The sequence below is a fragment of the Ornithorhynchus anatinus genome, chromosome 2 (assembly GCF_004115215.2).
Source record: "Ornithorhynchus anatinus isolate Pmale09 chromosome 2, mOrnAna1.pri.v4, whole genome shotgun sequence".
In the NCBI taxonomy this organism is placed as follows: Eukaryota; Metazoa; Chordata; class Mammalia; order Monotremata; family Ornithorhynchidae; genus Ornithorhynchus; species Ornithorhynchus anatinus.
This window is the reverse complement of record NC_041729.1, coordinates 15,069,928-15,097,263: the sequence shown is the minus strand read 5'-3', so window position 1 is coordinate 15,097,263 and position 27,336 is coordinate 15,069,928. Positions and strand designations below refer to the sequence as shown.

At 46.1% G+C, this 27,336-nt stretch overlaps 1 protein-coding gene across 1 annotated transcript in view; it reads left to right on the top strand.

The window, feature by feature from the left end:
• The window catches only part of AACS (acetoacetyl-CoA synthetase), a 91,039-nt gene that overhangs the window by 8,136 nt on the left and 55,567 nt on the right, over positions 1-27,336 (top strand). The window contains exons 2-5 of the mRNA XM_029058055.2: positions 1,193-1,296; positions 3,428-3,548; positions 5,531-5,644; positions 20,279-20,376. Coding sequence (XP_028913888.1) covers positions 1,193-1,296; positions 3,428-3,548; positions 5,531-5,644; positions 20,279-20,376 — 437 coding nt within the window. The remainder of the gene's footprint in view (positions 1-1,192; positions 1,297-3,427; positions 3,549-5,530; positions 5,645-20,278; positions 20,377-27,336) is intronic.

The following is a 27,336-nucleotide window of genomic DNA, read 5'->3' as shown; positions in this document are numbered from 1 at the left end:
TCTCTCCTTATAATCGACAGACTACGTCTCTCCCCACCCTTCAAAGCCACATCTCCTCCAAGAGGCCCTCACTGACGAGGCCCGCATTTATTTTTCTCCCACTCCTTCTGCGTCACCCTCGTACTTGGGTTTGCACCATTTGTTCACCCCTCCCTCAGCCCACGGCACTTATGTCCGTATCCATAATTTGTATTAATGTCTGCCTCCCCCTCTAGATTGTAAGCTTGTTGTGGGCAGGGTACCTGTCTACCGACTCTGTTATATTCTCCCAACTGCTTAGTCCAGAGCTCCGCGCACAGTAAGTACTTAATAAATACGATTGACTGATAGAAAATGCTTTTATTTGCACAGAAAGGGTCTTTCCCAAGAGAGGGAGAGTGACCAGTGGGTAGATTGCTTCTGCTTGGTGTGCAGAGACACCCCTAACTGGGAAGCCAGGCTTTCTCAAATGGGGAACGTAGTTGCTCGTTCAACTCTGGTGTGAGTTGAACAGCAGGGAGACAAGGTCACCCTGGGAGGTAGCTCAATAAACTCTCAGCAAGCAAGCAACCGTATTTGAGTGCTTACCGTGTGCAGACATGCTGTACTAAACTCTTGGGAGACTACAGGATGACAGAGTTGGTAGGCATGGTTCCCGGTCCACAAGGAGCTTATCAAGTTTGTGTCATAATTAATCTGGAAACAGCAGCACTTAATGCAAATGAATCAAATGAAGAAGTCTCTGTGGGATGTTGGGTTTTTGCAGAAGTTCTTGACTGGTTCGCCTTCCCTTCTGGAAGGTAAATACTCTTGTTTCTCCTCAGTCTCATCTCAGCCTTCCTATTCTTCCTCCTTACACTGATGCTGTCAATCAGAGGGGGTGAGACAAACTGGTCTTAACGTGGCAGCTTATGTCTATGAACCAGTTGCTCTTGGTTTAGGGCACAGTAACTGGTGGACTGAAGCTAGGAATCAAAGTGACCGGGACCATTTTGGGGATCTTTGTATAGACTGGGTTGAATTATCCATTCTTTTCCTTGACTGTTCCTGAAATTCTAACCTCTAACTCTAACGCTAACCTCTAAACGCTGTCTGCCCACCCAATAAACAGGGAATTCCCCGATCAGGCTTTCAGAAGTAAATACCCAGCAGTGTGACACGACGTCAGGTGAGGGGGCATGTGATTTCACCTATTTCTCTCCTTGCTTTTTAGCTAATTACAATGAATTGTACCAGTGGTCGGTGGAATCGTACGCCGATTTCTGGACCGAGTTCTGGAAGTTCAGTGGAATTGTTTTCTCGTGCTTTTACGATGAGGTAAGTCTAAGCTTTTTTTAAAATTTTTGACCAGTGTTCAGTCTGTAGCGCTTGTCATTTCTTCACTTCCGGACCGTAAGCTTGTGGGCAGGGAACACATATACCCACTTTGTTGCATTGTACTCTCCTAAGCACAATGCTCTGCACACAATAAGCATGTGGTTAATACACTGATTGATTAATTGATATGGCAAAGTAGAGAGGTGTGGGGCAAGGCAGACCTGTTATTCGTAGCGTAATTCCATAGGCGTTGCTCCTTGCCATACTATTCCTGGGGGAGATGGGAGGGTTATGTGATTTTTTCCCCGTTTTAGGATTCTCCAGTTATGCTGGAACTCCCTCACCTTGGGGGTTGAAGTAACCTGGTGGCAGGAACACGGGACTGGGATCAGAAGGCTTGGCTTCTAGTTCCATCTCTGCTACTTGCCTGCTGTGGGACCTTGGGCAAGTCATTTATCTACTCTGTCGCCTCAGTTTTCCCATTTGTCAAACTGGGCTAAAATGCTTGTTCTCTCTCCCTCTCAAGCTGTGAGCCCCACGTGGGACAGGGATGGTGTCCGATCTGATGATCTTATATCTACCCCAGTGCTTAGAACAGTGCTTGGCACGTAGTGCTTAATGAATGGTGGTATTGATAGAAGTAGTAGTATTCCTTTTAGTGGACTGCTGAATCTCTTTTGGTATTCATGCCACCTCAAAGGGCATGGAAAATCGGCGGGCGTGGTTGGGTCCCGAACAGCTCTGTAGACCCGCAGGAATGGCACCGGGGGTGCTAGGACTGTACTCTGGACCTGAGACCTGACCAGAGGTTGACATGCCAGACCCATTGACCTAGTGTGCTGTATTTTGGGGCCCGGTCTTGGGATGGCACTTTTTTTCCTTCCTGAAGGCATGCAAGTTGGAAATATCTGTGTTTATATCCTCCTAGCTGCAGTGCAGTTATAAGAATTGTTTTCTTCAGGATAAAAGATAAAGTACAGTGCTTTTCACGCAATAAGCGCTCAATAAATATGATCGAATGAATGAAGTCTTCAGTATCCTGGATTTAGCCTTAGACAGGGGTTAGAGCTGGGATATTCCCTGGCTTCTTGGAAACACCTCCGAATGCTCCTGATTTATTTTTGTTGGCGCACAGAGAGTCATTGAGCCAAACCCAAGGCAAATAACATCAGAACTCATATCCTGGTGGTTTTAACAATCACCACCTGTAAATGCCCAATATTTAAAGTTGTACCTCTGAAAGCCTTGTTAGGATGGATGGCCTTATTAAAATCACATTTCTTCCAAGAGGCCTTCTCCGACTAAGGCCGTGTTTCCTATAATAATAATAATAATAATAATTGTGGTATTTGTTAAGCGCTTACTATGTGGCAGGCACTGCTGGGGTGGATAGAAGCCAATCAGGTTGAACACAGTCCCTGTCCCTCATGGGGCTCACAGTCTTAATCCCCATTTTACACATGAGGTAACTGAGGCACAGAGAAGTGAAGTGACTTGCCCAAAGCCAGACGGCAGACACGTGAAGGAGCCGGAGTTAGAACCCATGACCTTCTGACTCGCAGGCCCATGCTCTTAACCACTATACCATGTTGCCTTCTCTACTCCCTCTCCCCTCTGTGTCACCCTTGCACTTGGATTAGTACTTTTTTTACTCATCATCATAAAAGCACTTATGTCCATATCTAGACTATAAGCTCCTTGTGGGCAGGGTATATGTCTACCAACTCCGTTATATTATACACTCCGAAGCGCTTAGTTCAGTGCTTTGCACACAGTAAGCACTGTTACTGGTCACGGGTTCTAATCCCTGCTCCGCCGCTTGCCGGCTGTGTGACTTTGGGCAAGTCACTTAGCTTCTCTGGGTCCTCAGTTACCTCATCTGTAAAATGGGGATTGTGAGCCCCATGTGGGACAACCTGACCTTGCATCTCCTCCAGTGCTTAGAACAGTTCTTGGCACATAGTAAGCGCTTAACAGATACCAGCATTATTGTTATTATTATTAGTAAGCGTTCATTAAATACAGGTGATTGATTGTTGGCCTTTGATGACTGGCGAGTGCTCTGGGGTTGGGGTCATTGGAAATGAGCAGACTTTATCGTTTGTCTCCTGGTTTTCTGTTATTTCTCTAGGTTGTTGACCTATCCAAGGGAGTAGCCGATGTGCCGGAGTGGTTCAAAGGCAGTCGTCTGAACTATGCAGAAAATCTCCTGAAACACAAAGAAAATGACAAAATTGCCATTTATGCTGCACGTGAGTGTTGGCTTCACCCGCTGGTTAATTTTGATCGATGCAGGTTTTATCTGTTGGCGTAGCTGCCTGAGCTTCAACATTTGTAGACATTTTGGAGGCTTAAGGAAGACATATTTGAGTTATGATTGAGCCCAGTCACCTCAGTGGAATGTTTAAGTATTCGAGAGGAGCATTAACTCTCAGATGAGCAGGGGTCAGTTCCACACATCGATACCTATAGTTTACATGCATTGCCAGAATGCACTGAATGCTTCCCTAATAGCCTGAGAGAGTTAAGGCCCCTCCCAGAGCACCTAGTTTACTGGCAGAGAGTTAAACTGGACCCTATTTGGAATTGGGCTCACTAGCTTGGATTTTCTGAAGCACCTTCTAAAGCTCTCAACTGACTTTGACTTGTTGTCCCTGAAAGACAAATGAGTAGTCCCATTTTATAGAGGGAGAAACTGAGGCCCAGAGGGATTAAGAGACTCACCCAAGGTTATACAGCAAACGGTGGCAACCCAGATCTCCCACTGCCAGTACAGGGCTTTTTCCTACTGCTCCTTTCAACAGAATGTAATACAGTCCCACCTCCGTGATTTTCGCGAAGCGTTTCAAAACGTGCCGGAGGAGAAGGTTCACTGGGGGAAAGGAAGGTTGGAGGTGAGCTAAACCGGCAGGGCCCACTGGTTTTTCGACCATGCCAGTTCTCCCCCTCCATTTCTGAACCCATAGGAATCAACAGTGACTTTCTACTTCTTTCGAACAGCTGGGCTCATGAAGGAAACTGGTGGTTTTTGACCGGATGAAGACCCAGTGTATTGGTGGTTGTTAATGTCTGAACATAATAGAGCCACAGGGCTCTGGGGAACAGAGTTGCTGGGAGGTCTCTGCTCCATGCACTCAATCAGGAGGCAGAGGTGGCCAATCTGGGTACATTTTGACTCGGGCCATATAGGAAGATAAGAAAACATTTACATCTTTGATTACCCAGTAGAACCAGCCTTTCAAGTCTTCCTCTTTCACTTCTTAGTTGCTTTTGATCAAATCCACATTAATGGCCTTGCTTCTCCCTCCAGGGAGTGGGAAAAGTGAAAAGACTATCTTTAGGAAAAAAGCATTAAGACTAGGCTATTTAGGGAGTATTAGGAAATCTAGGCCGTCTCTTCCCCTCGAGGTAAAAGAATAGGAGTGGAAGCGTAGACTTTGACCATTTGCTTATTACGAGGCTCACTAGGGTTGCTGTAGCTTTTGGATACAGTGTCTTGTAGGACAGATGGCACGCTGTGATTACATCTTTAGGCTTGTTGAAAAATGTAAAAAAAAAAAAAAAAGAAAAAGGACCATTGGAATGCTTTCTCCCAGCCGCTTTTGTTGTAAATGGAAAGGAGCTTATAGCAAGGGGTTTCTGTGTGCCGGAATTGAGTGAGAAGACACCACTGAAAGAAGGGTGTCTAGCACACAGTCCATCTCTGTTGGACATGTGAGTGGGTGCATTTCTTGCAGAGTTATTCAGTCACCTACCTATGCTTGACCGGCCTACCAGACGTTGCCCAGTCATTTTGACCGAGCTTACCCTTCTCATTAATAATTAGGACTGAGGATGAGTGAGGTCACAATATTCCTAATAAATAACCTCTGAATTGTGGCTTTCCTGCCACAAAAGTGAAACACAAATAACGTGCAGTGGCAGACAGGGTTTCACTTTCTGGGACCATTGTGATTCTTTGTTTATGATTGCTTCCTTCAGTCAGGCGCTGTTCTGGTTCAGAAATGTGGTGGTGGTGACTGGAGTGGGTTCTCTGAAACTGGGGAAGAAAATAATGCATATTGTATCTTGTATTCTGGCTCTGGAGAGCTTAGCGGGGGGGATGTTTGTAACATAATGTGCGTAGACAAAACATGGTTTTAAGCCCAGTCGATCTGATCGCACCATATATCTTTTACGGTGACACACTCCCTCCTTGTTCTGCCTGCTTGACAACCTCTTCTTTTCTTCTCAGGGGAGGACAAAGAGGAGATTGTGAAAGTGACTTTTGAAGAGTTAAGACAACGTGTGGCTTTGTATGCTGCGGCCATGAGGAAAATGGGAGTGAAAATCGGAGACAGGGTGGTTGGTGAGTATTGGGAGTCAGTGGAGGTGGGAAGGTGAGGAAAAGGAGAAGAGCGAGGTAGGAAGGATGGTTTGCGAACAACTTGGTTTCATCAGCCTGCGTGGAAACGTAGTCCCGGAGATTAAGTAGAATTGCTTCCTGTCGGTGTGAAATCCCTGTGGGTATGGTAGAAGTTTTCTCTTTCCCTTCATCATCATCGGTATTTATTGAGTGCTGTCCGTGTGCAGAGCACTGTTCTGAGCGCTTGGGAGTGTACACTTCAACAGAGTCGGAAGACAAATTCCTTGCACACAACTTAGTTCTCTTAGTTCTCTTTCTTAAAATCAGTCAATCAATCAGAGGTATTTATTGAGCACTTACTGTGTGCAGAGCACTCTAGTTGGGAGAGTAAAAATACAACAGAGTTGGTAGATTCATTCGCTTAGGCTGTATAGACCCCTTTCCTAAATGCTCGAAAGAGTGTACAATAATTTTAACAGCCATGATCCCTGACCTCAAGAACTTTACAGTCTAGTGGGGGAGATAAACACTAAAATAAGTTATAAGTAGGAGGAAGCAATAGGTTATGAAGGTGTGTACCTCTCTCCGTCAATCAGGGATATGTAGTGAGTGCTTACTCTGGGCAGAGGACTGTACTAAGCACTTGAGAAAGTACAGTAAATGGTCACGATCCCTGCTCTCAAGGAGTTGACAAACTGGGGAGAGAGACTTTAAATGATTTACAGGGAAGGGAAGCAACTTTCCAGAAGTGCTGTGGGGACGGGACGGGGGGGGGGGGGGGGGGCGGGACAGCGGGACGGCGGGGTGAGTGTTTAAGTGCTTAGTGGGTACAGATTCACTTGAATAGGTTCGTATGTACATAAGCATACATAACAATTTTATTCTGATTTATGTGTCCAACGAGAGGAAAGGCGAGAACAGTATCGACCCTTCTGGGGTCCCTTAAGAAACCAATTTAAGGACCATTGCTCTCTGTGGGCTTTAAGGCTTGAATAGCTCTTATCTTGCTGATTTTCCTAGTACGTCACAGCCGGCTCGCTTCACTCCTCCAATGCCAACCTACTCACTCTACCTCCGTCTCATCTTTTTTGCTGCCCATATCCTCCCTCTTCCACTCTTCAAAACCTTATTAAAATTATATTCATCCAATAGTATTTATTGAACACTTACTGTGTGCAGAGCACTGTCCTAAGCGCATCTCTTCCAAAAGGCCTTCCCTGACTAAGCTGTCATTTCCCCGATTCCCTCTTGCTTGTGCACTTGGATCTGTCCCTTTTAAGCATTACTTTTCATCCCTCCCTCGGCTTTACAGCATTTTTGTCCATATCTGTAATCGGTTTTAATGTCTGTCCCGCCCTTTAGACTGTAAGCTCCTTGGGGACAGGGAATGTGTCTCTGTTGAACTGAACTCCCATATGTTTTGTGCAGTGTTCTGTGCGCTTTAAATTCTCAAATACTGTTGGTTGATTGTGTGTGGGATTGACAAGGTTCCCCTTCAGTGTTTAGAATCATGTTTATTGTAAATGTTCTGTAAATATAATAATGTTAAGGTCAACTGCTTCTTTGTCCAGGTTGTGATCTTGCATATCTGCTTCTGATGAGCACAATCAGACTTGGTCAACTGAGGTAATAGCAGTCAAGATACTTTTTGGGTGTCTACTGATTGCAGTAATAATAATAATGATGTTAATTTTATTTGTTAAGCACTTACTCTATGCCAAACATTGTACTAAGAGCTGGGGTAGATGTAAGGTAATCAGGGCGACCATAGTCCCTGTTTCCTATGTGGCTCACAGGCTAAGGGGGGGAGAGATCAGATATTTAAGCAGCGTGGCTTCGTGGAAAGAGCCCGGGATAGGGAGTCAGATGTCGTGGGTTCTAATCCCGGCTCCGCCACGTAGCAGCTGTGTGACTTTGGGCCAGTCACTTAACTTCTCTGTGCCTCAGTGACCTCATTTGTACAATGGGGATTCAGTCTGTGAGCCTCACGTGGGACAACCTGATTACCTTGTAACAGTGCTTGGCACACAGTAGGTGTTTAACAAATACCATCATTATTATTATTAATCCCCATTTTATGGTTGTGGAAACAGAGAAGTTGACTGACTTACCTGAGGTCACCCAGGTCCTCTGAGTTCCAGGCTCTCGGTCTTTCCTCTAGGCCACAGTGCTTCCATCGCACTATTCCAACCTCTTGGGAAGTACAACGGAAATATAGAATGTGTTCCCGGCCCAGAAGAGCTTGAGCTGTTAATGGAGGAGGCAGACGTAGAAATATTGAGTATACAGATGTATACAAGTGCGGAGGATGGGGATAAAATATCATCCCAGATTGTTCCCAGTCTCAGGAGGTTGGCCCTCTGGTCCGTGGTGTAGTGGATAGAGCACGGGCCTGGGTGTCAGAAAGTCCTGGGTTCTAAATCTGGCTCCACCACTTGTCTGCTGTGTGATCTTGGGCAAGTCACTTTACTTCTCTGTGCATTAGTTACCTCATCTGTAAAATGGTGATTGAGAGTTTGAGCCCCACGTGGGACAGGGACTGTGTCCAACCTGATTTGCTTGTATCCACCCTTGGACCTTGGGTGGGGCAGAAACTGGAACAGGGTCAGGGAAAAGAAGGACGGAGAAAGAGATGAGGCGGTAGGAGAGACTAGGGCCTGAGAGTTTGGAGCTATCAGAAGGGGAGGTGGTAGGCGGGAAGAGCCGAGTGGAAGGCACCCCCGGACAGTATTTATTATTAATATCTGTCTCCCCGTCTAGACTGTAAGCTGAGTATGGGCAGGGAAGGTATCTGTTCATAATTCTGTTGTACTCTCCGAAGCTCTTAGTGCTCTGCACATAGTAAGTTCTCAATAAATACGATTGACTGACTGACTGACTGGTCTGGCTCCAGAGGGACTGACCCTGCTACCGGAGAGCTGATAGGGGAGGGCACCCAGACCCACAATTATAATTTGAGGGTGCATGTGTAGGATTTCTGTTCACCAGGCCCCTTGTCCTCCTCACCCCCACCCCCTTCACGGTTTCTTCTCCTCTTACCCGTGCTGTTCTCTTAGGCTGTTTACCTACTTATTAGTTGATTGATTTCCATCATCGACACCCCCCTCTAGAGTGTAAGCTCACTGTGGGCAAAGAACGTGTCTACTGGTCTGTTATAATGTACTCTTCCAAGCGCTTAGTACAGTGCTCTCCACACAGTAAGTGCTCAGTAAATGTGATTGATCAGCCGACGATCGAGGAAAGGGAAATTAGGAAAACCAATATGCACGGTTAGAGCCTCCAGCTGCAGATTTGATAAGCTGTCTACTTGTTTTGTTGTCTGCCTCCCCGCTTCTAGGCAGTGAGCTTGTTGTTGGGTAGGGATCGACTCTATCTGTTGCCGAATTATACTTTCAAGCGCTTAGTCACAGTGCTCTGCGCAGAGTAAGCGCTCAATAAATACGATTGCATGAATGAATGAAGAGGGGTAATAATAGTAATAATCACCGTGGTATTTCTTAAGCATTTTCTATTTTCCAAGAACCGTTTTAAGTGTTGGGATCGATACAGGATCATCAGAACGATTTTTTTCAGTCAGGAACAATTTGTTCTTGTTCTTGGACCAGAAATGGTAAACTCCGTTTTCCCTGAGCACTTGCTGTGGCCCTGGGGAGTCACTGCCTCAGACTTGCCTTTCTTCCTACTGTTGGAACTGTATGATTCACAGACGCGTCGTTCCTATGGAGAATAGCCTGAGTCGAAGTCAAGTTCAGACCTCAAACCCCTTCCTTGGGAATTGTAAAAACGTCCCACCTGATTATCTTGTATCTACCTCAGCGCTTAATACAGCGCTTGGTACTTAATAAGAGCTTAACAGATGCGATGATTATTATTATATGAAAGGAGAGACTTTGTGGAGCAGAGGGAAAAGGGATAGAAATTTTTCCTCATTGAAAGGTAGAGTCTGGGTTGGAAAGAAACCTGATTTTTTTAATCTAATATTTTGCTGGCTGATCCCTTCCTTCTTCTCTCTGAGGAAAAGTGTGCACGGTGAGAGAAAAGGAAGACTGAGGAAGCTCACGTTTGGCCAATTAAAGTCCATTCTCCTTCAACACGGAGGTTGTGTTTTCAAAAGACTCTGCATTATGGAGAACACACGTAGTAGGACTCCGTCACGGGCGTACGTAAAACCTTTTATTCCAACAACGCATCGCAATCTATCCAGATGGATCTTTGTTGTTGGAAGAGCATTCCCCATTCCACAATAGCGTTCTTTCCAAATGGCGTCATGAAAGCCCATGTTGTGACAGAACTGTGGGAAGCAGCATGGTCTAGTGGACAGAGCATGGGTCTGGGAGTCAGAGGACCTGGATTCTCATCCTGGCTCTGCTACTTTTCTGCCCAAGTGACCTTGGGCAAGTCACTTAACATCTCTGGGCCTCATCTGTAAAATGGGGATTAAGACTTTGAGCCCCACGTGGGACAACCTGATAACCTTGTATCTATCCCAGCGCTTAGAACAGTGCTTGGCACATAGTAAGTGCTTAACAGATACCATCGTTATTATTATTATTACTGTGTGTCAAACACTGTACTAAATGTTTAGAAAAGTACAGTCACTCCTTCAGTAATATGGAGCTGTGTTCCCGAAGCACCTCATGACCGAGGAGATTAGCTTTTAAAGTACACACACCGTGACTCATGCTGCGCACACAGACCAAGCATTTTTCGGAACCCTAACGTGAGCCAAAGAGACGTCCGTGCTCCTTAATAGTATTCCTTCCAAAATGGATAAGGAGAATAGGTGAAATAGAAGGACCAGAAAAGACGTAGTCACCGCCCTACCTTGAGCTTTCAGTCTAAAGTGGGGAGCCAGGCCGACATGAATTCTTAATACAGAGTGAGAGCAAGAGGGAGAAAGAGAACATAGCTGGTAATAGACTGTAGACTGTAAACTCTCTGTGGGTAGGGAATGTGTCTTCCAACTCTCTTATACTCTCTCAAGTGTTCAGTACAGTGCTCTGCACACTAAGCACTCAGTGAATACCATTAATCGATTGATTGAGGAGGAAGAATGTAGAAGATGAAATGCAACATCTTCCAGCACATTCTTCTTTGTCCTTGACTCTACATAAAAGAGAATGCATTCTCAGGCCTGCATCTGGTCAATGTTATCGGTCCTTCCTCCTGTCCTAGCCCCATCTAGGACAGGAACTGTGTCAACCTCGATTACTTCGATCTCCTCCAGTGCTTAGTACAGCGCCTACATGGGAAGCACTTAACGAATCCAATACTAATATTTTTACAGTGGGTGGGTTCTTGGGTATTGGTATGGCTGCACCGGCTGACTTAGCTCATAAGCTTTGAGAAGTAAGGGCAGTGTCTGTTTAACTTGCACTCAGCCCAGGGCTTGGCATGCGCAGGTGTTGGAAAACTGCCTTCTGATGCTCATGATGAAAATCATGTTTGGGAAATCCACCAGCGCTCCTTGCTCACAGGAAAATCCAGATCCTTTGCATGTTAAACAAGGCAAAGCCAGACTGGTGAAAATTTGATTGTCAAAGAAGGTAGGAGGGACCTTACTGTCTGCTTTCATTGATCATTGCCCTCGGTGAAGGATCTAAATTCAGACTTGCAGTGAGTCACGCACCCATCCAGGACCCCGGTGCAACATTGCTGTGGGTGGGGTCTCTGGGTATCAGAGTACCCTTGAAGGAAATTCTCCGTCTATAGCTCGGGCACTTCCTCTAGGAAAGACATTTTTGTCACTAAGCAACGAGAAAGGGACAGTTGGCCATGCTTACTGAATCGCCCGCATCAGGAGTGAAATTATTCACACTGTGTTAGAGAATTTACCAGAGTGTGTACATACTTAAGATGCACAGGTCGCAGGAAGGAAAAACTTGTGAACCATCATGGATTTTGTGACCCTCCTGTTCACCTCTCCTGAGCCAAAAGAGATTAGAAGAAAGGGAAGGCTTCCCTCCCCCGCCCATGTAATTCTCCAGGAAAAGAGGGAGATCCCCAAAACTGGGGAAGGGACACGAGCGCTTAGTGGGGGAGGTAGATCAGGGCTGCTGGAAACCACTGATACGTCATTGGACTTAAAAGAGAAAGTTTGGTGCCAAAAAAGGAAGCAAATAACGTTCAGTCTCTATTCAGCTTTCTATTCCTCCCCTACCTATCTGCTTCCTTTATTCCCTCTGGATAAATCGTGTTGACTTGCGGGTTATAGCCATGTGGGCTGTCACATCATTGGCTATCACCTTTCACCTTTGTTGCAGTAGAATCTGTGACTCTATTTCACCCGAGGCTTTGGGAAACAGTAGTTCAGAGGTTGAGCCTGTACAGCCCAAGCAGGTTTTAAAGTTAATTCTTTAAGAAGGTTAACACGTTTATGATTGTCTTAGCCCTGATACTGCTCCTGGGAAGCTATTTTGCCCCCCTGATAGAAGAGCAATTGCTAGAATGCTGGCCTGGGAACTGTGCACAGGAATTGGTGGAGAAAAGCAGTTTTAGGGTGCAGCAAAAACTCACTGCTTGTTAGAGTGAGTGTTTTTGTCTACGAAGTCTCTGCCCCTCATTCTGGCCCCTTCGCTTTTGGGGAGCAGGATGAGGTTTGGAAATGTGAAAAGGACGAGGATTTTAAGGACGTAGAAATTTAGGAATGTTTTTAAGGATCTGCCCTCACTGACAGTATTTTGAAAATGGGCAGTCCAACCTGACCACAAAACCTGTAGGCAGAGGGGACAGGGATGATAGTAATATAGTATTTAAGCGCTCACTATGTGTCAAGCACTGTTTGAAGCACTGGGGTAGATACAGGTACTCAGATTGGACACAGTTCCTGACCCACACAGGGGTCACAGTCTTAATTCCCGTTTTACAGATGAGGAAAATGAGGCACAGAGAAGTGAAGTGACTGACCCAGGGTCACACAGCAGACAGGTGGTGGAGCCGGGATTAGAACCCAGGTCCTTCTGGCCTCCAGGCCCGTGCTCTATCTACTAGGCCATACTGTTTCCCAGATGAACCCCTGGTCTTGGCTCTCTTGGCTCTTTACAAGAAATATACTCTTTTCACCTCCTTTCCATTCCTTTAGGGCAGGATGAAAAATATCTTTAAAAGAAGTTGTCTGAAACGACTGTCTTTAAGAGTCTGGGGACAGACCTGGACAAACAAAGGTGACTGGCTGCCAGCCACATGCCACCTCCTCATTATACCTCTTTGCTAACGTTTGGATTCTTGCACCGCCTCTTATGACCTTCCCTGGTGAGTCGCTTGTAGCACTCACTGCCACCAAAGTGTTCCTCAGTCCGTGGCCAAGCCGCAGGCAGCAAATACCTGGGGGATGGTTCCGATGAGCCAGGTGAGCTTCTGGACACGCTCAAGCTCCTGGGGTTGGGCAGGGGAGGGGAGAGAGTGTGTATATCTCTGTGTGTATGTGTGTTTGTGTGTGTATGTACACACCCAACATGTACGCACCCATTTGGAAATGAAAAAATACTAGGAGGTGTGAAGTTGTCCTTCTGTGGAACTAAAATGTATCTGTTTGTTGTTGTATTCTCCCAAGTGCCTTGGACAGTGCTCTGCACATAGTAAGCGCTCAACAAAGATGATTGAATGAATGAATGAATGAATGAATGAATGACCTCCTCTGGGGAAAAGCCCTGGGAAGACTGAAGTTCAAAGGGTTGGTGTCAGCAGGGCACAGGAAACGAAGGCCCAAATCCAACTTGATGCCTTCTGTTCTCAAAGCCTGGATTTGAGTGAGGTGGCGTGTGCCCATGGGCACACACGGTCTGCCAGGCCAGCTCCAATCCCCCTCCCGCTACTCTCCCTCCTCTTTTTCCTCCTCCTCCTCTTCCTCCTGGCCGGGTCTTCCAGCTGCGGATGGGGTGGGGAGGCACAGGAAGCTCAGCTCAAGAAATGAGAGCTTGTTCAGTCTTGTTCTGAGCCTGAGGAGCCTTTCTGGACTTGCGGCATGTGCAGGACTCTCTTATGGCTGGCCGGATATCTTCCTGACATGTAAAGGTGTTAGCGAAACTCATGCCCAGAGTCATTCTGCCAGTCAGTCAAACAGTAGTATTTATGGAGTGCTTCATATGTGCACAGCACCGTACTAGGCACTTGGGAGAGTGTTTACGACAGCGTTGGGCACTTTCCCTGCCATTAAGAAACTTAGAGATGAGAGGAAGAGACAGGCAGTAATATAAATAAATACATTTCGATATGTAAAAATTATGTTGTTAAGCACTTACCAAGTACTGTTCTAAGTGCTGGGGTGGTTACAGTGTAAACAGGTTGTCAGATGAGGTCACTGAGGCCCAGAGAAGTGAGATGACTTGCCCAAGGTCACACAGCAGACAAGTGGCGGAGCCGGAATCGGAACCCACGTCCTCTGACTCCCAAGCCCGTGCTCTTTCCACTAAGCCACAGTGCAGTGCTGTGGCGCTAAGGGTGGGGTGAATATCAGGTGTTTAAAGGGTACAGAGCCAAGTGTGTCGAAGGGAGAGGGAGCTGGGAAAATGAGAGCTTGGAGAAGACCTTTTGGAGGAGATGTGGATTTTTAATAAGGCCTTGAGGGTGGGGAGACGGGTGGTCTGTTAGATATGAAGGAGGCGGGTGTCCCAATCCAGAGGGAGGATGTGGGCAAGGGATCAGTGGCGAGATAGATGAGACTAAGGTTCAGGGAGTAGATTGGCATTGGAGAAGCCAAGTGTGCAGGCTGGGTTCTAGTAGGAAATCTAGTTGTAGTCGCGATGGAAGGAATCCGAGAGCTGGAGAGTATGGTGGAAGGGTCTCCTCGGTTCCAAATAGGTGGGTATTGTGGCCTCTGAAATGTCTCCCCCCGCCCTCCCGGAATCATCCAAGTAACTCCCTCACACCTCCTTGTCCTTTTGCACATGGAGCCCTGGGCTTATGCTTATATTGGTCTCTGCCCAAAGATTTTACAACTCCAGGCATCTACGCGACCCGGGTTGATTTGACTTTTGTCCAGGCACCAACAAGACCTGGCCAAAGCTGTCAGAGCTGTTTTGCCCGCAGCCATTCATTAACCCTTGTTTGTGAAAGTGTGCGAAACCAGTTCGTGGGTGAAAGGCCCCTCTTTCCTCCCCCTCCTTATGATGGGTTACAGGTACCAGGTGTAACGTTTTGAAAAAAAAATCTGTAGTTCATTTTAGCCATGAGCGGTTGAAATGGGCGAAATCAATTCTGGAGGACTTGCGACGTGTGCGTCGTTGGGTAGGGGGATAGCCGTGTGCTTGGAGAGGGGGTCTAGGTTCCCCCGCCCTCCAATTATTTTTCGGGTTTCAGGAAGCCGGCCAAAACCTGGAGACCTTTCTGTGGTTATCACCGTGGCCCAAGGCCACTGCATTGGAATTTTTCCTGTGGTCGTTTGGTCCTGCTCTAAAAAGCACCTTTCCCTGCATTTCACAACGTGTGGCATCACACCTGGCGTGAATACAAGAGGAGTGTTCATTCAGTTGTATTTATTGAGCGCTTAATGTGTGCACAGCACTATTCTCAGTGCTTGGGCGATACAATAGGAGCTCAGGACCCACTCCTTAACATGGGGTTCTTCTAGAAGCAACCCCCAAGTTACAGGAGAACTATTTTTTTTTTTTTTAGCATTTTTGGATGGGGCATCCTTAAAAAGGCTGTGAGTAATCTCTCTAGGCCCTGTGTTCCTTATGGGCAGGAAGTGTGTCGGCCAACTCTGTTGTATCGTACTCTCCCAAGCTCTTAGTACGGTGCTCTGCACACAGTAAGCGCTCAATAAATAGGATTGAGTGGTGGATTGAAATAATCAGAGGATAGACACAGATTTTTTTTAGATTCAGTTAACAAGAATGATATAATAATACTGTATCTATTAAGCACTTACTGTGTGCCAATCACTACACTAGCACAGGGTAGATAAAGGATAATCAGATCGTACACAGTCCCTGCTCCTTATGGGGCTCACAGTCAAGGGGGACAGAAAACAGGTAGGTACTTCCCATTTTACAGATGGACAGACAGGCGCCAAGAAGGTAAGTGACTTGCCCGAGGTCACGCAGCATCGCGCTCCGTGTGCTCTTTCCACTAGGCTTTCTTCAGTAGCGCTACAGTACGGCACTAAACTCGGCTTGTAAAGGAATGCGGTAAAGAACGGACATGGTCTCCGCCCCCAAGGAGTTTACGATAGACTCCAGACTGTCACTTCAGCACTTCTCTGCCACCTAAGCATCTAGGTATTTCTCCTCCCTTCCCCCTTCCCAAACCAAGGATTCAGGGTCATATATTTAGTAACTACTACTGCTATTTGTTAAGCACTTATTAGGTATCAAGCACTGTTGTAGGTGCTGGGGGACATGGAAATTAATCAGGTCAGAATCAGTTCCTGTCCCACAGGGTGGTGGGGGTCACAGTCTAAATAGAAGGAGAACAGATATTGAACCCCCATTTTACAGACGAGGAAACTGAGACACCAAGAAGTGCAGTGACTTTCCCAAGGTCACACTTTTATTCAATGGTATTTCATTCAATCATTTATCGAGCGCTTACTGTGTGCAGAGCACTGTTGTAAGCACTTGGGAAGTACAATTACAAGATAATCGGGTCCTACGTGGGGCTCACAGTGTAACTCGGAGGGAGCCCCGGTATTGAATTTGCATTTTACTTAGTTGCATTTATGGAGCACGTATTCGGCAGAGCGCCGTTTTAAGTGCCGGGGAGAGTACCATACAACAATAAAGGGACGTATTCCCTGCCCGCGATGAGCTTACAGTCCGGAAGGGGAGACAGAGACATAACTATAAAGAAATAAATTACACAGACGAGGGAACTGAGGCACAGAGAAGTGAAGTGACTTGCACACCACTCCATTTCACTTTCACAGCAGGCAAGTGACAGAGTGGGGGATTAGAACCCAGGTCCCCTGACTCCCAGGCCTGTACTCTTTCCACAGGGCCTTGCTGCTTCCTTTTACCTGTCATTTGTTTTATTTTCTGTCTCCCGTACTGAATCTGGACTCCTGGAGGACAGGGATCTTGTCTACTAACTGTATTATATTCTCCCAAGCACTTCTCCTACTATATTTTCTCCTCTAATACTAACTTACTAACTGTACCTCTGTCTCATCCACCTCACCGCCAACCTCTCGCTCGGATCCTGACTCTGGCCTGGAATGCCCTCCTTCCTCATATTTGACAGACAATTACTCTTCCCCCCGTTTAAAGCATTATTAAAGGCACATCTCCCCCAAGAGACCTTCCCTGACTAAACCCTCCTTTCATCTTCTCCCACTCCCTTCTTCGTCGCCCTGACTTGCTTCCTTTATTCATCCCCCCCCCCCAGCCCCATGGCGCTTATGTACAAATCTGTAATTTATTGATTTATATTAATGCCTGTCTCCCCCTCTAGACCGTAAGCTTGTTGTGGAGAGGGAATGTGTTTACCGTTATATTCGGTCATATTTATTGAGCACTTACAGTGTACAGAGCACTGTACTAAGTGCTTGGAAAGTACTGTTCGGCAATAGAGACAACCCCTGCCCACACTGGGCTCACAGTCTAGAAGGGAGACATCAAAACAAGTAAATAGGCATCAGTATAAATAGAATTATAAATATATATACATCAAAACGAGTATACAGGCATCAATGTGAATAAATGGAATTATAGATAAGTGCTGTGGGGTGGGAAGAGGGGAGTAGAACAGAGGGAGCAAATCGAGGTCATGCGGAGGGCAGGGGGAGCTGAGGAAAAGGGGGGCTTAGTCTGGGAAGGCCTCTAGGAGGAGGTGAGCTTTCACTAGTGCTTTGAAGAGGGGAAGAGTGATTTTTTGGAGCATTTGAGGAGGGAGGGCATTCCAGGCCGGAGGTAGGACGTGGACCCTGGGTCGACGGCGGGACGGGCGAGATCAAGGCACAGTGAGAAGGTTAGCTCCAGAGGAGCTCTGCCGAGCACTTAGTACAGTACTCATCACTCAGTAGCAGAGAAGCAGCATAGCTTAATGGATAGAACGCGGCCCTGGGAGTCAGAAGGAACTGGGTTCTAATCCAGGCTCCACCACGTGTCTGCTCTGTGACCTTGGACAAGTCACTTAACTTCTCAGGGCGTCGGATACCTCATCGGTAAAGTGGGGATTAAGAGAGTGAGCCCCATGTGGGAGAGGGATTGTGTCCAACCTGATTAACTTGTATCTACCCCAGCACTTAGTACAGTGCTTGGCACATAGTAAGCGCTGAACAAGTATCATCATTATTATTATCATTACAGTAAGCACTTAGTAAATACAACTGAATGATGATCGACTTAGTGCAGTGTGTGGGATTTATGGCCTAGTGGCAAGAGCACGGGCTTGGGAGTCAGAGGACGTGGGTTCTGATCCTGCCTCCGCCATTTGTCTGCTGTGGCGACTTCGGGCAAGTCATTTAACTTCCCTGTGCCTGTTACCTCATCTGTAAAATGGGGATTAAGACTGTGAGCCCGATGTAGGACAACCGAATTACTTGTATCTACCCCAGCGTTTAGAACAGTGCCTGGCACATAATCAGTGCTTATCAAATACCATTATTATTATTATTACTATTTGTTAGGCACTCATAATAATACTCAATTGCCCTTTCGGCTGGGCCATATTCATTAAATACTGTTGATCAGTTGACAGATATTTCATTCCAGGTTTCTGTCCTTTGCTGGACAATGCAGATAAATTATGTAGAGGTCTTGATATGACCTCTTTTTTTTTCTTCTTATCTCTCTTATCTCCATTTGAACTTCAAGTTCTTAAAAGTCGGGGACATTGAATCCCTGGGTGGTTCCAGGCTAGGGTAGCCTGCTGAAGGGATATATTCATCTACCATAAACTCTGTAAATGAGTAGCTCTTGTGTGTGCTTAGTGGGTGCACCCTGAGTTTAGTAAAGGGGAAGGATGTTGGGGACTGTTCCTTTGAAGAAGCAGCTGATTCCTTCCTGCTTCAGGCCCAGGGGACACTTGCTGGAGGGAGCCAGCTCAGCTTCTCCTCCCGGTGCTCTCTCCTCGGTGGCCCCTCCCGCCCGGCTGTGTTCCTGATCCTAGGTCTTGGTGTATCCATGGTGGTGGGAAGCCCCTCCGAAAAACGGCCGGCAAGGACAGCAGGTATAGGTGACCCAGACGAGGCACCGGTACTACAAACAGTTGCTCCGTGTGGAGCCTCGGACCTGACGAGAGACTCCATCATCATTATAATGGTATTTATTAAACACTTACTATGTGCCAAGCACTGTTCTAAGCGACGAGGCAGATACAAGGTAATCAGGTTGGACAGAGTCCCTGTTCCACATGGGGCTCACAGTCTTAATCTCCATTTTACAGATGAGGGAAACTGAGGCTCAGGGAAGTGTAGTGACTTGCCCGACGTCACAGAGCAGACAGGTGGAGGACCCGGGATTAGTACCCATGACCGTCTGACTGCCAGGCCCCTGCTCTATCCATCACACCGTGGTGTTTATCATCGTCATCATCATCATCATAATCCCCCTTTAGACCTTGAGCTCCATGTGGGCAGAGATCATGTCTACCAAATCTGTTGTATTGTACTCTCCCAAGCGCTTAGTACAGTGCTCTGCTCACAAAAAGCACTCAGTAAATACCAATGATCGATCATTATCGTCATCCTCCTTGGCTGCTCACGTACCAATGGAGCGTTCCAGCTCAGGACTTTTTCCCTTTAAACGTGTCCTTTCTCCCACCTCCTCTCTCTTTTCTCCACCTGTGCTCTTGCTGCTTTTTTGCTGCTCATGAAGCAGCGTGGCGTGGTGGCTAGAACACGGACCCCAGGAGTCAGAAGGTCACGGTTCTAATTCCGGTTCTGCCACTTCTCTGCTTTGTGACCTTGGGCAAGTCATTTCACTTCTCTGTGCCTCAGTTACCTCACCTGTAAAATGGGGCATTGAGACTGAGAGACCCATGTGGGACCGGGACTGTGTCCACCCCAATTTGCTTGTATCTACCCCTGCACTTAGTACAGTGCCTGGAACATAGCAAGTGCTTAACAAATGCCACCGTTATTATTATTTTCTCTCTGATTCAGTGTAGATGGACTCTTCCCTTTGGAATGGATTATGCTTGTGTGGAAGGGAGGTGGAGGCTGAAAGAAGTGATTCTTCCCAAGAGACGGGATCTGGTTGCCCTGGGGGCATGCCCCTTTCCCAGGCTTAATCATTTTAGAAAGCCCAGCCTCCATCTGGGTAAGTCCCCTGTGCACTGTCCCCGCCGCCATCTTCTCAATAAATATGGGTGATTGATTATTTATTCACCCCCTCCTTCAGTTCCACAGCAGCTGTAATTTACTAATTTATATTAATGCCAGTCCCTCCCTCTAGATTGTAAGATTATTGTGGGCAGGGAATGTGTCTATCCACACAGTAAGCACTCAATAAATACTACTGATTGATATTAAGACTTGCAGTTCCTGTCTTGGTTTTTGTCTACAGCTTCTTCTCCCTCCCTTGCCACCTTAGTCATTCACTGAAATTGGTGTGATTGATAATGGTATGAAACCTAAACGTTCTCTCCCCACAGTGGAATTTTCCATAAAGTACCTAAGCAAGAAGAGGAAAAGAGTAGGGTTAGCAGAAAGCAGTCGTGTGATTTCAGCCATTTCTGTTTTCTCGTGTGTGTTTGCAGGCTATTTGCCAAACAGCGTGCACGGCGTGGAAGCGATGCTGGCCACAGCGAGCGTCGGTGCCATTTGGAGTTCAACGTCCCCCGACTTTGGCGTGAACGTAAGCTAAGTTCCCGGAACACCCTCTCTGGCACGGTGATGTCCTGGAGGTTCTTGGTGTCCCAGGCAGGGGCAGATCCTCAGGGGGGCTCCACGGGGGACCCACACTGATGTCTTGTGTCCAGTAAGGGGAAACGCCATTTTCATCAATTAAGTGTTCAAGTAATCAGTTGTATTTCTTGAGCACTTACTATGTGCAGAGCACTGAGCTAGGCACGTGGGAGAGTACAATACAACAGAATTACCAGATATGTTCCCTGCCCATAATGAGCTTACAGTTTCTTCCACTGAGCCACTTCCCATGAAATGTGAAAATTGTCTAGTCAGTCAGTCGTACTTGTTGAGTGCTTGGGAGAGTACAGTATAACAATATCACAGATATATTCCCTGCCCACACCGAGTTTACAGTCTAGAGGGGGAGACAGACGTTAATATAAGTAAATAAAGATACAGATATGTACATAGATACTGTGGGGCTTGGGAGGGAGGTTGAATAAAAGCAAATCAGGGTGACGCAGCAGGTGGAGGAAGAAAAAGAAAAGAGGTCTTAGGGAAGATTTCTTGGAGGAGAAGCGCCTTCACTGAGGCTTGGAAGAGGGGAAGAGTAAGTGTCTGACGGTTATGAGGAGGGCGGGTGTTCCAGCCCAGAGGCAGGAAGTGGGCGAGAGGTCGGCAGTGAGATGACAGGATGGAGGTACAGGGAGGAAGCTAGCATGAAAGGAACAAAGTGTGCTGGCTGGGTTATAGTAAGTAGAAGAGTAACGAGGTGAAGTAATGGGGGGCAAGCTTTAAAACCATTGGTAAGGAGTTTCTGTTTTGATGTGGGGGTTTGGATAGTCACTTGACGTTCCTGAGGAGTGGAGAAATGTGGCTTGAATATTCTTATAGAAAAATGATCCAGGCAGCAGAGTGAAATCTGGACTAGAGTGAGGAGAGACCGGAGGCTGGGTGGTCAGGAAGGAGGCTGATGCAGTAAACGAGATGGGATAAAATAAGTGCTTAGAGTAGCATAGCAGTTTGGATGAAGAGGAAAGGGCAGAGTTTAGCGATGTTGTGAAGGTCAGACCAACAGTATTTAGTGACGGATTGAATATGGGTTGAACGAGAGAGAGGATTCAAGGATAATACCGAGGGTACGGGCTTGTGAGACGGGAAGGATGGTGGTGCCGTATACACTGACGGGAAAGTCAGGGGACGGACCATTCGGCCTCAGAGACGAGGCAAAGGGAGGACAAGAAAGCGATGCTGGACTGTTGTCCTCAGTCCCATTCTCAGGGCTGAGGAGAGCAGCTGAAAGAGGCATGGAGTCTGCTGCTGGACAGAGTGGGTTGGGAGCGTGTGTGGAAACTTGGCTCCCAATTGTTGCCTTGGGGAGAATTGAAAATAGCAGATTAGCAGCCTTTTTATTCCCCTTCCCTATTTTTGTCATTAAAAAAAATAAAATCTGATTATTTTGTCAATCCAGATCTGCCTTGTGCGGATGTGTGCAAATGTGGAGTCATGTTTATTATGAAGAGATACTTTCTATTTGAGATTCAGATTTTTTCTTCCCGTCCTCCCTCCCCTGCCCAAAGACCGTCTTTCGTAGAGATTCCTAAAATCTGTTGACTGGAAAATTTGTTTCTCTGTCCTGCTTTTTCTGATGTCCCAGTCATGGGGAATTTCTTGGCTGGGGAGTGGCAACCAAAGCATGTACAGAAGGAATATAGCATCTCTTTACCTTCTTTCCTGAATACTCTCCCTGGCCCGCAGCCTGCCTCGTTCAGAGAGTCTGAACTCCTGAGCAGGACTGCTGGGTCGGGATTTCTTGGGTTTCTTTGAAGGGGACACCTAGTAGCCACTCTGGACCCGAGCTGACTTGACCCCTGGAATCTTCACTCTGAGAATGGGACCTCCAGTTTGGCCCCGTAAGTTCTGGGGGAACAGGAAGCATTTGTGCTTTGAAGTTGTTGCTGACATTTGAGGAGTGGAAAACTCCAACCATGACGATGATGATGATTATTCTATTTCAACATTTAAGCTCTTACCGAGTGTGGAGCATTATACTAAGCATTACTGTGTGCAGAGTGTTGTACTAAGCATTGAGGAAAGGTACCAGGGTATTGAATTAAGTACTGTCCTCAGCCTCCAGAGAACTTCCAATTCAACAAATACCACAGTTATTATTATTATTAGAGGGGAAGACAGATGTGCTAGCAAAAATTACCAGGGAAATTCAGTAAAAAGCAACAATTCAAAAACATCAATAGCAACAATAAGAAAAGCAAGAGCATTCTATAGCAGGGAGGAAATAGTCTTTGGACTCCTGACCAGCCCCAGTTTTGGTCAGTCAGTCAACCAGTGGTATTCATTAAGCACATACTGTGTGCAGAAAACTGTTTAAGTGTTTGGGAGAATGCAGTATAAGAGAGTTGGCAGAGATGATTCCTGCCCTCAAAGAGTCTCCAAGTCTAGTGGAGGAGCTTACAGTTGTCCTTGGGCTACTAGTTACCAAGATAGAGAGCCTACCTTTTTCCTCCCTCTCTCCTGCTGACTGAATTCAGATGTCCATTTTCACACGGTCACTTGAGAAGCCTTTGACTATTTTCCTTTGCTAAATCAGTGACCCACTGAGTGCTCTATACTCAGTGCTTGGGAGAGTGCAAGAATAGCCCTCAGGAAGTTCTTTCTTGACAGTTTAGGAACCTACAGTTGAGGAGAAAGACAATCGGTCCCTGCCTTCAGTGAGCTTACAATCCACTGGCAGAGTTGAATAGACTGTAAACTTGTTGTGGGCAGGTAATGTGTCTGCTAACTCTATTATAGTGTACTCTCCCAAGCCCTTATTATAGTGCTCTGCACACCGTGAGCACTCAATAAATATGATTGATTGAATAGACAAAAATTCAGTACAGATAATGAAAGGTGGAGGAAGATCGAGTGTAAAGCTGGAAGTTGTACAGGCACATTAAGATGAAAGAGCCAAACAATTGAATATGCAGAAAAGTAAATAAAAAGGATAAAGAGTAGGATTAAAGCGCACAGGTGCTAAGGGCGGGTGCTCATCCAATGTGACTGGGGTGTTGGGAATCAATTAGTAACCCTAATACTTCATGTGGCCATTGGGAGTTATTTCAGGCAGGGGAGGAGAATTTAGGATTTAGGTTAATTTAGGATTTTAACTCCAAACGGATTCTTCCGAATAGAAGCTGAATGCAGTTATTGTATGTGCTTGGACCTTGGGCTAGTCATCTCTCTCTGCCTCAGTTACCTCATCTGTACAATTGGGACAAGACTCTCGAGCCCCATGTGGGACATGAGCTGTGTCCAACCTGATGAGCTTGTATCTCCCCAAGCGCCTAGTACAGTGCCCCTTCGCCGCCCCCCCCCCCAAAATTGAACAATGAGCCAGGCATGTCCTACCAGATTAGGAACAGGTTTTAATTCCTTCTCTTGGTATTGAATGGAGCTGCAGCTTAGTTTGAAATTTTAGGTATGGACTGAATGTTTTTCTTGGAGAGAGAGGCACTAGGTGGCAGCCTGGTTCTTGCTTTCCCAAAAATGTTTGAGAAATATGTTTTGGAGAAAGGTGTCCTGATTAGAACATCTTACACCTCGAAATGGCCAGTTGATCACCTAAGCATTTTTATGTTTGGTCAGAAGATGACAGAAAGTCCCAAGGTGATGAACTGTTTCATCTGGAACAATATTTCCTCATTTTGCATGTACTGCAGGTTTGTGTATTTTCTGTCCCAGATGGGCTGTGAGTTTTGGCCCTGCAGCGTTCTTAACAGGAGGGACTTTTCTGTTTTAGGAAATCTCCCCAGCTCTTCTGGATGCACTTTTTTTTTTTTTTTCAAATAATGAATCTGTTGCAGAAAAGGCCATTTTTGTCCTGACTCGCTGAGAGCAAGCCTCTCCTTCATGTCTTCTTCTCACAAGATAGTAAGGATTACAGTGCTGCAGCAAAATGATGATAGTAATAATAATAGTAATAATGATAATTATAGTATATGTTAATAAGTATAGTATAAGCTTAAGCTCTGGGGTAGATACAAGTTAATCAGGTTGGACATAGTCCCTGTCTCAGATACAAGTTAATCAGGTTGGACATGGTCCCTATCTCACGTGGAGCTCACAGTCTAAATAGAAGGCTTTAGGATTTAATCTCCCATTTTACAGATGTTAACTGAGGCCCAGAGAAGTAAAGTGATTTGCCTAAGGTCACGTAACAGGCATGTGGCAGAGCTGGGATTAGAACTCAGGTCCTTTGACTCCTAGGCCCAGACTCTTTCCCCCAGTGGGTGCAAGATGTACGCTTTGAAGTTCCATATGTTGGGGGGACCCACCTCCAATGCCACCCCTCGTAACCTGGAGTCAGCACAACCTCCCAGATTGATGGGGAATGTTTCTGGCTTTTCCTGCACCCTCCCTTTGTCTCCACTCTCCATTGCTGTCCTGGGGAATTTGGGGCCAATTTCCAGAGTCAGTCATTCAGTCAATCAGTGGCATTTATTGACAGTTTACTGCATACGGTGCAATGTACTGCTTGTTCGCTTGGGAGAGTACAATATAGCAAAATTGTTAGACATATTCTACCAGATTGATGCCAGGAAGCTGCCAATTGGAGGTTGCAATCTATCATGAGGTGTGCAATAGCAGAGATCTAGATTGTAAACTAACTGTGGGCAGGAAATGTGTCTGCCAACTCTGTGTGGTACTTTCCTCCGTACAGTGGTCTGCATAGAGTAAGAGCTCAATAAATACCATTGATGTTGATGATGACAGCACAACAGAGATTCCCCCTGCTTCTGTGAGTCCGGCGTAGTGTTTCTCTGTTGAATTTGTTACCCCAAAAATATTCGTAGCAATTTCCTGTACTTTGGCAGATGAACAAATCTGATTATCCGTAGCTCCAAAAACACAAGGATGATCCACGGCTTATTTTAGTCTGTGACTTAGGTTTCCTTCTTTCAGACCTGACCTTTGAGTCCAAACCAACCCATAAATTCAAAATATACTTGGAAACCAGGGGGAGGGTGCTTTTTTATGTGATCATTTTCATACACGCAAAGCATCTGTTAATAAGGCGACAGTTTGCGTGAGGAGACATAAAAGGCCATTGAAGAGATTGTGAAGTGAAAGCCACTCTTCTATCAAATCCCTTTTGGGGGTTAAACCAGCAGGGACGATTGGAAGAAGATATTATTATAATAATAATGATGGTACTTGTTAAGCGCTAACTATGTGCCGAGCACTGTTCTAAGTGCTGGGATAGATGCCAGGTAATCAAGGTTGTCCCACTTGGGGCTCACAGTCTTCATCCCCTTTTTCCAGATGAGGGAACTGAGGCAGAGAGAAGTTAAGTGACTTGCCCAAGGTCACACAGCAGACAAGTGGCAGAGTCAGGATTAGCACCCACGACCTCTGACTCCCAAGCCCGGGCTCTTTCCACTAAGCCACGCTGCACACGTAGAGGTGGAAAAAGTCATAAGGCTCTAGATCAGTTCCATGCTTTCCCTTCCTCTTTCTGCAGTCTGCCCATTTCCATTTAGTGTTTTGTGTGTGTTCATCTCCAAATGTTGTCGAGTCGTTTCCGACCCGTAGCGACTCCATGGATACATCCTCACGAGAGCTTCCCGTCTTCGGTCATAAAAGTTGTTATGGCACATGTATCTATAGCGTTTTCTTGGTATAGATGTACAGAAGTGATTTACCATTGTCTTTGTCTACATGGTAAAAACTTGAGTTTCTGCTGTTGTCTTTGATCAGTGTTTTGATCACTTGATCATCTGCCTTTGACTTTTTCCCTCACCACTGCTGCTCAGCACGGTGAATCGACTTTGACGCTTTGGCTTAGACCTTTCCAATATGGGTAACCCCATATGGCGTAGCTCTGAACTACATTAGCCTATGCCAACTCTCCTGCCACAATAAGGCGTCGAATCATAGGAGAGATTGTGTGTGTTACAGCAATGTATATTATTATTATTATTATATTTATTAAGCACTGGTGTCGATACAAGATAATCAGGTGGGACACAATCCCTGTCCCACATGGGGCTCACAATCTAATACATCTTCTGAGAAGATTAAAAAAAAAACTAAGAACAGAAAACAGACATTACAAACTTATTGTCTCCCCCAATCTATGCGGTTGTTAGTGCCTAGTAATAAAATTTGGGAGAGCAAATACAGAATATTAGCTTTCCAGAAATTGTTGGTAGCCCACCTTACGGCTATGAGATCTGCAATGTTTTAGGAAAATGCAGCGTAACGTAACATTTGGGTTAATGTGTGTGAGCATAAGATGAAGCCTGATAAATGTTTATATCAGCCAGTGCCCTGGGTGCAAATGAAGTAAGCATTTATCCATCTTGTGGGCACGCCGAAACTAGTTTTAAGCTTCCATATGCTTGCGCTTTAAAGCGAGCTCTGAGCTGGACACTGTATTCAGGTCAGAAACCCTACCTTGGCAGTATTTATTTAATAAAGAGGTCTAGGCAGTTCTGAAGCACACCACTCCTGAGCCACTAGGAACTGAAACTTGATGTCAAGTGTTTGGAGAGTTGACCCAGTCTTGACAGGCAAGATTAACTTTAACCGGTAATTAAATTGGTCCATTGGAGACTGGACCTTTGGTGGCAAAGAACTGCTTAGCTTCCAAGGGTGGAGCATTTGTGTTGTTTGCAATCTGTTTCTTGTCCCTGGGCATTTCTCCTACTAATTGTTTCAACAGCTTTCCTTGATTGGTGCTGCTTTTTCTGTTCCTCACTGCTTTCCTGGAAAAGTGCTAAGGAGGCTTTTGGGGTGTCTTGAGCAAATGTGGTATGAGGTTCGAATCCCGGCTCTGCCACTTGTCAGCTGTGTGACTGTGGGCAAGTCACTTAACTTCTCTGTGCCTCAGTTCCCTCATCTGTAAAATGGGGGTTAAGACTGTGAGCCTCACGTGGGACAACCTGATTACCCTGTATCTCCCCCA